Here is a 12,734-nt window from a genome sequence, read left to right as displayed (position 1 = left end):
GCTGAGGCTCAGGGCCCAGCTGGCACATGGACAGCCCAGAGATTCAAGTCTTCTGGGAATACACCAACCCCAGAGTCAACCACAGGTTCAATAAGAGGGACAGAAGAGGCATGTGTAGAGAAGTCACATCTGAGTCTAACTCCATCACATTCAGGAGCACACATTCCAAAGTAGGGCCCACTGGCAAGGCACTCAACTCCAGAGCTATTTCCTATGACCATAGAACCTGGATGTCTCCATAGCCCTCAGGAGCAACACTATCTAGGGTTGTGTCTACTTTGGCTATCACTGAGTTGCTGCTGAGATGTGCATAAATGCAACCCCTCTGATGACCTCCTGACCCATTTTGAAGTCTCTTAGCCATATAAGCTTATTCTAGTTGCATCACCAGCTGGTGCTTGGTTGTAATCCCTTGGCGCCAGGGAGGCTCATCCCTGGGGGTCATGTCCCACATGGAGGGAAAGTAATGCATTTATATGCTGAGTTTGGCTTAGAGAGTGGCCACATTTCTAAATAGTTTTTATTTCTTTATTGAGTTTCACTATGTTTTCACTAATGCAGGAGTGTTTTCTTTTATTTCAATATGCAGAGTTATAAAAGCTGCTTTAAAAACCTTATTAATTTCAATGTCTATATTATTTGGGAGTGGATCTTGTTTCATGGTCTTGTCTCTTGAAAATGGGTCATGTTTTCCTGCTTCTTCATATGCCAAGCAATTCTGGGTTGTATCCTGGATGTTGTAGAATGTTATGTAGTGAAGACTCTAAATTCTATTTCATTTTCCCAGAGTGTTAATAGGTTTTTTTCCCTTCTCCAACCATCAACTCTTTTTCAGGGCCAGCAGCTTAAATCTTAGTATAGTTCTTTTGTCTTTAGCCAAGGTGCTTGGATTCTGCCTCATGTGTTTATGGTTCATGACTTGGGCAGAATTTATAAACAGAATTTGGTGTTCTCCCTTTCTGGTTCCCTCTCAGGTTCCCCTTCACTTTCCAAGGTGTGTAGTTGCCATGAATTCTGTTTTCTAATTCTTCAAAACAGAAATACTGTTTTCTATTAGAGGTTGAGTCACATTATACAGGCTGACTTTAGCTGTCTTTAGGCTAAAATATGTCACAAAGGGAAACTCAACATAGTCTGGTCCTTTTTACACGTTTTGATTCTTTCAGAATCTTCCTGCTTTTGTTCACTTTCCTATGACTTTAGGTCATTTTTTGACTTTTGTTTGTTTACTTTTTTGTCTAGAGTTTTTCACTGATATTCATGAAAGAATTGACCTGATAACATCTTACTTGGCCATTTTAGAGATGAGAATACTAGTTTTAGTGAAATTGTATCTTGCCTCTGATACTATATTAGATTAGCAGAATTTAACCTCAAAGCCAGATGTGTCTGATTTAAAAATCTTACAACTCTGTGTGTTTTGGGGTTAGTCACTTTCCCTGTCTTATCTTCATTTATATGTAAAGTGGGGATAATAAAGTACCTATCATATAGGAGTATAGTGACAGTAAAATGAGAATTTGTGGATACATAACATAATGTCTGCTAAATATTAACTATTAAGTATCAGTTGACTTTCACTGTATAAGAAACAATGTCAAATTCTCAGTAGTTGCAGTTTGAGTATCTCTTTATTTTGGGAACTGAACTAAAAGAGAACCCTAAGTGTGAGGTGCTCTTCTTAGGGCAGAGGGGCACAGGAGCTAGGAAACTGTTGGAAACTTGCAATTCCTCTAAAAGCTTCTGTCTGGAATGAATGTAAAGAAAGTATTCCATTGGTCAGAGTAAGTCCTATGTCCAAGCCCAAAGTTGATGGATGGGGGGAGACATATTTCATTCACAGAGAAGGATGGATTGAATACTTGCAAATAATAATGCATTCTACCACAAATGTCATTATCATTTTTGCTACCACAATACCACATTTTTTGTTTTTCAGCAATCAGAGTAGGAGGTGGATCATAAAAAAGACATGTTTTCTTGAAATGGCAAAAGTGCAAAACAGTATTTTATTTAGTGCCAAAAGAAAGGTCCAGACAAGAGCTGCTATGGGCATTCAGAGTCAGTATAGAGTTACCGGGCCTCAGAACAGTTTTATGAAAGAGAGAGGGCTTGAGCTGGTTCTTTAAAGATGATTAGGTTTGGATAAAATTAATTCTAAGCAGCTGGAGCAGATTGAGCAAATGTACAGAGGTAGGGAAGTCTGGCCTTGTTACCAGGTGCTTTTAGGGGAATAGGTGGAAGCGGGCTGGAGAGCCTGGATGTAAAGTAGGAGACAAAAGGGAGAATTAGGAAATTTTGAGCAAGGTTCAGAATTGAAAACTTATATTTTAGAAAGATTGGCCTGGCAATCCTGTGGGAGGGAAGTCAGTCAGCAGGGAGTATTTCTTTAGCATTATACATAGCAGCCATTCTTCTTTCTTCTTAAGTTGTACAGAGAGAGCCTACTTGACTCTGTGAGACAAGTATGTGACAAAAATGTGGTGAGCATGACAAATATTTCTTCAATGTAGATTTGACTCCCACTAATGAAAATGAAAATAGTCGTACTTGTTTTTTTCTGAATCTCCTGTCTGACAAAATAAAGTACATATTTTGGTAGGCGACAATACTTCCCACATAGAATGACAATTAAAGCTGCATATCAAATAGGCTGGGAGAACAATGAAAATTGCAAAGTGGAGGAAAATATTTGAATGTTATCATTTTTTATTTTGCTTTTGAACTAAGGAAACACAATTTGAACACAAAGATAATTTCTGTTGTCTACTTAAAAATATAGGAACAAATTCTAAAATTTTCCTTCTTTGAATTTTTTAGCATAATACAATGCCTAGGAGCTTTTGGAAAGCAGTGACAGTGGCTGTGGTAAGAGTTTCACTCTAATATTTATCTGACTTCTTTTGTTGTTTTTGGGTCATTAATGATATCTGATAAATGTTGCTTATGCTAATGCTGCTCTATTTTGGTTTTGAGAATTAGTAAGAGAGGTTTGAATGGGAATATTTGATTTTTCAAAATTAGATTTATGACTATTAGCTAAGTGGTAAAAAGAAATGTATATATTTATTAGCTCTTAAATCAATCTTCTAAAAAATTAGGATTTCTTTTCAGATCTGTTTAGGTATCAGTATTTATGCCATAAAGAATGCATCATTTCATTGTTAATATGGTATTGAAACTAGGTATTGTAAGATGAGAAGCACTTAAAAATGTATAGATTAACCTCTAAAATCTGTGAGATTCAGCAAAAGAGAGAGTGAATGAAAATTTATTTAGCTTCTCTTCAATGACTGCTGTTTTTTTAAAACTTATTTTTTATTATGGTAAAGTATAAACTATAAAACTTGTTATTTTAACCATTTTTAACTGTACAATTTAGGGACATTAATTACGTTTACAATCTTGTGCTTCCACCACCACCATCACCCATTACCAAATCTTTCTTATCACCCAAAACAGAAACTTTGTACCCATCAATGATGTACACCATTTGCCCTTCCCCCAGCCCCTCATAATTTATAATCTTTTTGTCTCGTGGAATAATACAATATTTGTCCTTTTGTGTCTGGCTTATTTCACTTAACATAATATTTTCAAATTTTAACCATGTTTTAGAATGTGTCTGAATTTAATTCCTTTTTATGGTTGAATAATATTCCAGTGTATGTATATAGCACATTTTGTTTATTCATCTGTCAATGGACACTCAGTTTGTTTCCACCCTTCTATGGATTTTTATATATTGACACTGAGAGAGAAGCTTTCAGTTTTCTCGGGTTGCTGAACTGAAAAGATGTAGTTCTGGAGTTTTTGTGACTGTATCCATCCTATGTGACATTGAGAAAACCTGTCTTCAAATAGAAACACTGAGACCTACACAGAGGGAAAGTAAAGACAAAATATGAAGAGAAATATGAAAACACAGTTTGAGTTTGGTTCCAATGGTGCCTAAGATTCCTTTGCAGTCTTTATCCCTGTTCTTCCCTGTTATATCTGTCAGCGAATTTCTTGCTCCCGTTTTGTTCAGCTGGTTTTAAATTTTATTTTGAAACTTGTAATGATTGAGTTTTAAATACATTTCCTTATTTAGCATGTCCTTCTTGGTTCTTCTCAAATGCAGAACAGTAGCACTTGGCACATAGTAGTACACAATAATTAATTATTAAGATGGATTTGTGGAAAATGACTGTAGATTATGGATTTTAGAATCTACAGCTTTGTACTAAATGTTTGTTGAATTTGGACAAGCCGCTTAGCCTACCAGAGTCATGGTTTCTTGTTTATAAAATGAGGGATTTAAATTAGATGATTTCTAAGGTCCTTCTCAGCTCAAAATGTCTACGTTTTAAAATGCTATTCCCTCCATAATATCTTTCCTGATCTCCACAGTGGAAGGTGTTATCTCCATCCTTTGAAACTTGTGATATTTATGTTTTTTTTCTGACCTTATATCATTTTTCTGTTTTATAACATCCAGTTAGCACATTATATAGTTCTTTTGTCCTCCAACTTTTTATTTTGAGATATTTTAATCTTACAGAAATTTGGAAGTCAAGTACAATGGACATCAATCCAGCTTTAAATTGTTCATGTATATTATTATATATAAATGTCTATTATATACAATTAATATGTGTATAATTTATACATCTTTTATATTTTTTCATGAACCATTTGAAAATAAGTTGACATCATGACATTTCAGCCTGCACTTCCTAAATAAGGATATTCCCCTGCCATTATCATTCCAAAGAAAACAATACTTTCATAGATTGTCTAATCCACAGTTCATATTCAAGTTTCCCCAAATGTATACAAAATAACTTTCATAGCTGTTTTTGTTTTTTGATCTAGGATATTATCAAGTTTTACACATTGCATTTGGTTGTTTTATCAGTTTGGGTGCTCCAGAGAAACAGAAGCAGTCTGTTATATGTGTGTATATTTGTGTGTATGTGTCTGTATATTTATTTATTTCACAAAATGCCTTATACAAGTATAGAGCCTGAGAAGTCTGAAATGTGTAGGGCAGCCTACACATTTACCCTACACATGTAGGGTAGGAGCGGATGCTGAAGTCTTGAAGCAGAATTTCTTCAGGGAAACTCAGTGTTGCTCTTAAGACTTTTCAACTGAATGCATAAGACCCATTCACATTGTGGAGAATAATCTCTTTCACTTGTCAGTTGATTGTAGATTTAACTACATCTACAAAATACCTCTACAGCAACATCTAGATTAGTGTTTGATTGAATAACTGGCTACTATAGCCTAACTAAGTTGACACATAAAACTAAACGTAACTTATGTCTTCTCAATCTAGGATATGTCCTCTCTCTTGTTTGTTTTTTTCATGATACTGTCTTTTTTGAAGAGTTCAAAGTAGTTATTGTTTAGAATGTACCACATTCTCGATTTGTCTTTTTATTTCCTCTGGCTTAGATTCTGGTTAAACCAGGGGTTCTTAACAAGGGGTCCATTACCTTGAATTGAAATTCATAAAAACATTATACTTGTGGGGACATGTTGGTGCAGGTGTGATATATTTACTAAATAATACATAGTATAGTGTGGACTTAGTAACGGGTCAGTGGCTTTCACCTGACTGGCAAAGGGGTCCATGGAACGAAAAAGATGAAGAACTCCTGGATCTTTTGGTAAAGCTGAATCATAGGTGATGTTGTGTACTTCTAATTGCATCACATCAAGAGGTTTAATATGTCAGATTGTCTTCTCATTGCTGGTGTGAAGTATAATTAAGTAGTTAAGGCTCCATTTGAAAGATACAGTTTCCTCTTTGAAATTAGTAAGTACTCATAGTGTGATACTTAAAGACCATGTGAATATCTTGTTCCTCATCATCCTTTAACCTACTACTTTATTGACCATGAACGATTCTTGCCTAAATCAGTTCTTTGTAATTATTAGCTGTCATTCTTCTATAAGGAAGAATTTCATCCTCCTCCATCTTTCCTCTCTACGTCTTTTGAGTACTATGAAGGACTCATAACTCTATTTTCAAAATGACCTGTTTTAATTCATTGCTGTTTTTATTCTTTTTGATGCTCAAATTATCCCAGATTTAGAGAGTGGATGCCTCTTTGAATCAAGACAGGACTCCATTAATCTCTGAGCACTTTCTTGCCTTCAGTACAGATCTTCAAGGCTATCCTTATTCTATCCCTGGAGTCAGCTACTTCTTCAAAAAGCTTTGGTTTCTTTTAGTGTGACTGGTATTTCATTTACCATAGTCTGTGAATTGCCATTGTTTCTAGAACTTCTCAGTGGAAAGAGCTAAGAATTTCTTTTTAAGGTAAATAAATCTTTTTAAAAATAATTTTATTTTATTATTATTTTTAAAAAAATTTTATTACCCCTCTCCCCAAATGGCTCCCTTGTCTGTCTGCTTGTCTTTCTCAGGAAGCATCAGAAATCGAACCCAGGACCTCCCATTTGGGAGGTGGGCACCCAATTGCTTGAGCCACATTGCTCCCCTGTAAATGATATATTGAGTTCATACTAATACTTCAAATTCTAATTTAAGACTGCAGCTTTATGTTTCTTTTTTTTTAAAACTAAACTCTTCTGTCTTACTTCTGCATTTCTTGCCAAGAATTCTAGTTTTCAGTGACACCAAGGATGAAAGAATTATTTCATATAATTATTTATTTGCCTTATTCTGCATGACTTGCATAACAATCTCAATATAATGCTTTTACCCACTGTATGATTACTGATAAGAGTTTTATTCTTCTAGAGATATACAGTCAAATTCTGTTTTAAAGTCATTTGGAAAAGTTCCTTTCTATGTGGTTGTACCACAAATTGTATATAATTTAATTTTCAAGTTTTCAAGTTTTAAGGATTGCTTTTTTGAAAAATTAATTTTTAAACTAATACAATTTAAGTTTAAATTTAGGTTTTCTCTAACATTTTTTATTATATAAATTATAAAATAAACATCTACACATACACACACTTTTATATACTTGTTTTCCTCTGATGATGAAAATCTTGGTTTATAGTAACACTATTAAACTTATTTACTCTGCTCTATAATAAACATAAAATAGTTTCAAAATTTCAATATATATCAAAACTATAATACATTTACTAAGTAAAGTTAAAATTTCTTTTCTTTTTGTCCTTAGAATATATACACTAAGGATTTACTGTTAGAATAATGGGTTCAAAAATTACTTGAATTAACCTTTTTCTGTTTGGTTATAATTTTGATACATTTAGGCTCATCTGTTTCTGTTTGCATTCAACTGTTTTTTTTACTGTATTTTTATTTATTTTAATTTTTGATTATGCAAAAACATTTTCATTGTTCAAAGGTTGAAGCTATATAAAATGGTATGTTTAAAGAAGTGTCACCCCATCTCTATTTCTTCTAATCCATTCCCACCCATTCTCTGTCGGTAAACATTTCATCAATTTTTTTGTTTCTACTTCCTGTACTTTTTGCCAAAGCAAGCAAATTTATATATTTGCCTTTCCTTTGTACATAATAAGTAGTATATAATAGACTTAAAATTTCTTTTTTAACCCTTTCACTTAATATTACCTGGACATCACTTCATATCATTCATAAAGATCTCCTCTATTATTTACTTTTTAATTACTGTATAGTATTTCACAGTATAATTTATTTGACCAGTCTTCTGTGAGTGGGCATTGGATTATTTCCAATATTTTCCTATTATAAATAATACTGTAATTAATACCCTTATATATATGTTGTTTTATATTTATGAATGTGCCATAATGTAGATCTTTATAAAAAAATCTGTCTACTGAATTATATTATTGAGTTGCCTTGAACTGAATGGAAAATAAGCTCTTGGTACCCTCAGTTATTCTTTTGGGGGAATGGGGCAATGGCATACTCTTAGTACAGACTATGGATATGATCTTGCAATTGGGACAATTCTTGACTCATTTAAAAATAAACATTTAAATTCTGGAGTTGCTACAATTCTTCTGCATTTGTTGAAATTTTAGTATGTCCAAGATGTGTTTCCTCAAAGATGGAGAAGATATCACTCTTGCCTTTCAGGAACTGACAATCTACCCTAGTAGTTCTCAACCTTGCTCAAATTAGAAGCACCCATGGAACTTTTAAAAATTATTCATCCATTTTGCCCTATTCCAGACTTATTAAGTTAGGATCTCTGGGAGTTGGACCCCCATCATTACCTATTTTAAAAAAAACTCTTAATATGATTCTAATTGCAATCAATTAAGAACTACTGATATACAGGCAGATGTGCCTACACTTATAAATAACAAGGTTGACATCATAAAGTGAAGAGTGTGTAGGAGGTGAAAAGGGTATATTCTCAAACATTTGGACTCATGGAATATGTAGGCTTTAAGCTAATACTCAGAGGACGAATATGACTTTGAGAGAAGGAAGATTCAGAAGTGGGGAAGAGCAGCTGAGTTGTGACTGACGCATGGGAAAAAGGAGTATATGGAGACAAATGAAGATAGAAAGGCACTTCAGAGCCTATTATAGCAAACTTTGAATAATAAAAACATTTGGTTAGATGAGGATCAAGGAAAGGCATGGGCAGCAGAAAACTTGTCTGGAGGTTCAGAAGTAGAAAAGCAATGATCGGACAAGATGAGGTATCCTGATCTTCCTAATACAGTTTATACAAATGAGAGAGAAATGAACCTAATGTTCAATAGAAGGAACTCTGCAAATCATATTTATTAAGCACCCACTGATTTTTCAGGACTTGGGCTTTGTGCTCTACATTTTTTATCACGGGTATCAGAGCTTTTTCTACCATACCACCATTGTTCCTTTGGTCTTCCAGGACCCCACTCTATTTCAGGAGCATTTACAAGGGTCTTGAGACATCATAAAGAGGAATGCTCACACATGGCTGTATGGAAGAGGCATGGCAAAGTCTTGGGCACTGGCAGATTCTTATTGGAAGATCCATCAGTGATATTCAGGTAAGCGTGGATGGATGGGCAGACCTTGCTCCCTGGCCATGGGGAGAATTTACTCGGTAGCATGGGTGGGCTTGCTGTGTTTATTCAAAAGGCAATATTATAACACAAGAGCCAGCGAAGATGCAGAGCAACTGGAACTCATCATACAGTGATGGTGGGAGTGCAAAATGATGCAGTCACTTTGGAAAACAGTTTGACAGCTTCTTTTAAAGTTAGTAAGCCAACAATCTCCCTCTTAGTTATTTATCCAAGAGAAATGAAAGCTGTGGTTCCCACAAAAATTTGAATGTGAATGTTTATGGCAGATTTATTTATAACCATTAAAACAGGAAACAACTCAAATATTCTTCAACTGGTGAATGGATGGACAAACTGTAGTATATCCAAATAATAGAATACTACTCAGCAATAAAAAGGAGTGAACTATAAACACAATAACATGGATGAATCTTGAATGTGTTATGCTAAATGAAAGACGCTAGACTCAAAAAGCTATATACTTTATGATCCTATTCATATGACATTCTGGAAAAGGCAAAACTATAGGGCAGAAGAAGACATGGTTTCCTCCTGAGGGCAGGAAGAGGGGTTAACAACAAAATGGCACAAGAGAATTTTTTTTTGCGGGGGAGGAGATAGAAATATTCTATAACTTAACTGTGGTACTGATAACATGACTGTATGAATTTGTTAAAACATTTAAAACTGTACAACAACAAGGATGAAATTTATTGTACATAAACTATCTTAATAAAACTGATTTAAAGTAAAGACATGAGTAGTCTGCAGGGCAGGCTCAGCTTCTACATGGCAGTTTATATATTTCAAAATATGGAGTTTATTGTGTTTATTAGGCTCAGGGTTCTATAGTCTCTGGGAAGGTGATCTGTTTGTCTAGAAAATAATGTCTTTTTAAAATCTGTCACTTGGAATGTCAGGCTGGTGCGAGGGTTTCCTCCTGTCAGAGGATCAGAGAAAAACCCTACTCATTTTTTCATAGCAGCTGCTGTATGATGGCAGATAGCCACCAGGTGGCTCCCAAGCACCATTCGTCAAGGTAAGAACATGTGCATGGGGTTCAGGTTAGTGTATGATGGTATAACACCCAGTCTTGTTGAAAACAAAATACATTTAATCCAGTAATTGTTTTATATATTATTGACCAGATGTTAAGAACACGAATCAACCAATAGTGCTTAAAAATTTTGTCAGAAAATTGGCCAAAACTTCTGTGCAAAGAGCACTGCTTACAAGTTTACTGGGTTGTCAAAACATGCCTGGGATTTCACTGAATAATTATAATACCCTTCTTTTGTGTGTGTTTAAAATTTCCCATAATAAAAGAATAAAACAAGAAAATATTACTAACACTAAAGATCATGCAATCTCTATTTAAACAAGAACATTAGGAACTGCAGCAGTGAAATACATAAGTATACAAAATTTAATATATATGTATATATAAATAAGGATGATATAATTTTGATTTTATGCTTTAAAGTGACAATGGAAGATATTTTTATGATGGTTTTAATTCAGGATGGATCTAAAAGGTTTTAATTAAATTTGGCGGGTCTGCCAAAAATATAGAATACAAAACGAGCATATACTACTTTTCTAAAAAGATGTTTTTATTATTAATGTTAATTTGTTATAAGAACTTTAAGATAGCCCTTGAACTTATTAAAGAAAAATTTAGCTGTTTCTATATTTAAATATTCACAAAAGAAGGAGGGAATAATATGTAATGTGTACCCATGAACCAACTTCAGTAATTATCAACATTCTACATTCCTGTTTCATCTATATCCTCCAACCTTTTATTTTTCTGAAGTATCTGAAGTATTTTTAAAGCAAATCCAAGAGATTGTATTATTTCACTTGTAAATATTTAAGTTTGCCTTGCCAATAAATGTCAACTTAAAAAACCCCTCACAAGATCATACTACTAGTATCCCATTACTGGAGCTCTTGATGTGTAACTTTGTTTTAAAATTCATTCAGGCAGTACAACATCCTCAATAAAATATTTTTTAAGCCTGAGAGTTTGAAATGAGGATATGCTGTAGAGTATTGAATAAATATTGAATGGTTTTTTAAAGGCAGAAAGATACTTAAGATGAAATGCATTTATAGATATGTATATATTAAATTTTTGAACAGAAAAAGGAGGCAGTTAATATCTCTGAGAACATACTATCTTTATTTCATTATTTAATTAGACTTCATAAATTCTCATGTGTGTATCATTGGACAAATGAAAAGCATGCATATTTTCTGGCAAGTACCTTTCATTTATGTGTTTGTAAAATTTTATTCATTCTTATAAGTCAGATAAGTGTGTTCCAATGTGCATACTTCTGTTTTATTACCATAATCTTAGGATAAAAATTATATGACTACATTAGCCAAATTGTGTTTATTGTGAGACAAGATTTTTGATGCACAGCTCTGTTTATTCTGGTTTCCATTCTTTTTCAGACCTCATGTGATATAATGTTCCCCGTAAAAATCTGACATGAATAAAGGTTTTTACTTTTACTGAAGATATTTCATTTACTGAAGATAATCTGTGTTTTTAGGCTTTTAGTATTCTTTTTCATGCCCATCCGTATTGACATTAGCTTCAGCTCAGGCAGGTGTGACCACAGGGTTTGCTTAACTCAAATAACCAAAGCTGAAGATCACGCTACAGAGTTCACTAAGACCAGGAGAAGAATGCAATTGCCCAGACTGAATGTGATATTGCATATCCTTTTAGGAATGAAATGTTTAAATTATATCTAATGGCAGTGAAAGTAAACAGACAGCTTTTTCTTTGAAGATCTTCTAATACTTAATATTTATAATATCATTCTATTAATGTGGTGTATTGCCTGTCTTTTTTAACTTTGCAGGGTTTTTCGTGCCAGACAATTAACTTAATGTCTAAAAGAATGCACAAATTAAAATTTTTATGATATATGGAAAAAGAAATTACTGTTTCCTCAGATTTTGACTATCCTCTCGAGGCCTGCTCTCTTTATATAAAATTAGTCATATTAATACTTGCATCAGTAAAGGTAAATTTGTCTCATCAAATATTTATAAATTTTATTTCTTAACTGATTCCTGAAATTCTAAGACCAAAATTTAATTAATTACAAGTTAGGTAAATTGAATCCTTTGTTCAAATGCATACATTCCTGAGAAGTAACCCTTAAACCATATAACTTATTTGTACAAATATCCTTTTCACTGTCAAATGATAAGGAAGAGGTAAATTCTTATCAGAAACAATATATGCAGACCGTCTTAAGCAGACTTATTCCACAGAATTATCTCTAACCAGGATTTGACTAATTTAAGTAATGCTAAATAAAATTGAGTTCACAAATAGGCTAAAATTGCCTTTTTTCTAGTTCAGGCTAAAAAATATTTTGTCTAGCAAAAAGTATTAGAATTGTTTTATTTAACACAAAATATTATAACCTTTGGAACTTTTAATGTAAAATCTATTTTGTTTAATTTCCATAAAATATATCCTCCAATTATAAAACTTTCACTTCTAATATCACCTCTAATATTGCATCAGTAGAAATTTGGAAAACCTCCACTTCTGGTGGAATCTAGTTTATTAATAAAAATCTCTGATTGAGAGATTTTTTTCTTCCAATTTTAGTTCTAAAACTGACCTTGATTAAGTTATTTACCTCTTAAAAAGTCAATTTTCTCATCTATTAAAAATAGCATAAAACTATCCAATAATAATGGCTATG

At 33.3% G+C, this 12,734-nt stretch overlaps 1 protein-coding gene across 3 annotated transcripts in view; it reads left to right on the top strand.

The window, feature by feature from the left end:
• The window catches only part of FILIP1 (filamin A interacting protein 1), a 427,722-nt gene that overhangs the window by 129,029 nt on the left and 285,959 nt on the right, over positions 1-12,734 (top strand). For all 3 annotated transcript variants that reach the window (XM_071218557.1, XM_071218554.1, XM_071218555.1), the window contains exons 4-5: positions 2,821-2,868; positions 8,835-8,976. In XM_071218557.1, coding sequence (XP_071074658.1) covers positions 8,890-8,976 — 87 coding nt within the window. In that variant the 5' untranslated portion in view covers positions 2,821-2,868; positions 8,835-8,889. The remainder of the gene's footprint in view (positions 1-2,820; positions 2,869-8,834; positions 8,977-12,734) is intronic.

Source organism: Dasypus novemcinctus, chromosome 11, assembly GCF_030445035.2.
Source record: "Dasypus novemcinctus isolate mDasNov1 chromosome 11, mDasNov1.1.hap2, whole genome shotgun sequence".
NCBI lineage: Eukaryota > Metazoa > Chordata > Mammalia > Cingulata > Dasypodidae > Dasypus > Dasypus novemcinctus.
Note: the sequence above shows the minus strand (reverse complement) of the source record. Positions and strands in the feature narration are given on the sequence as shown.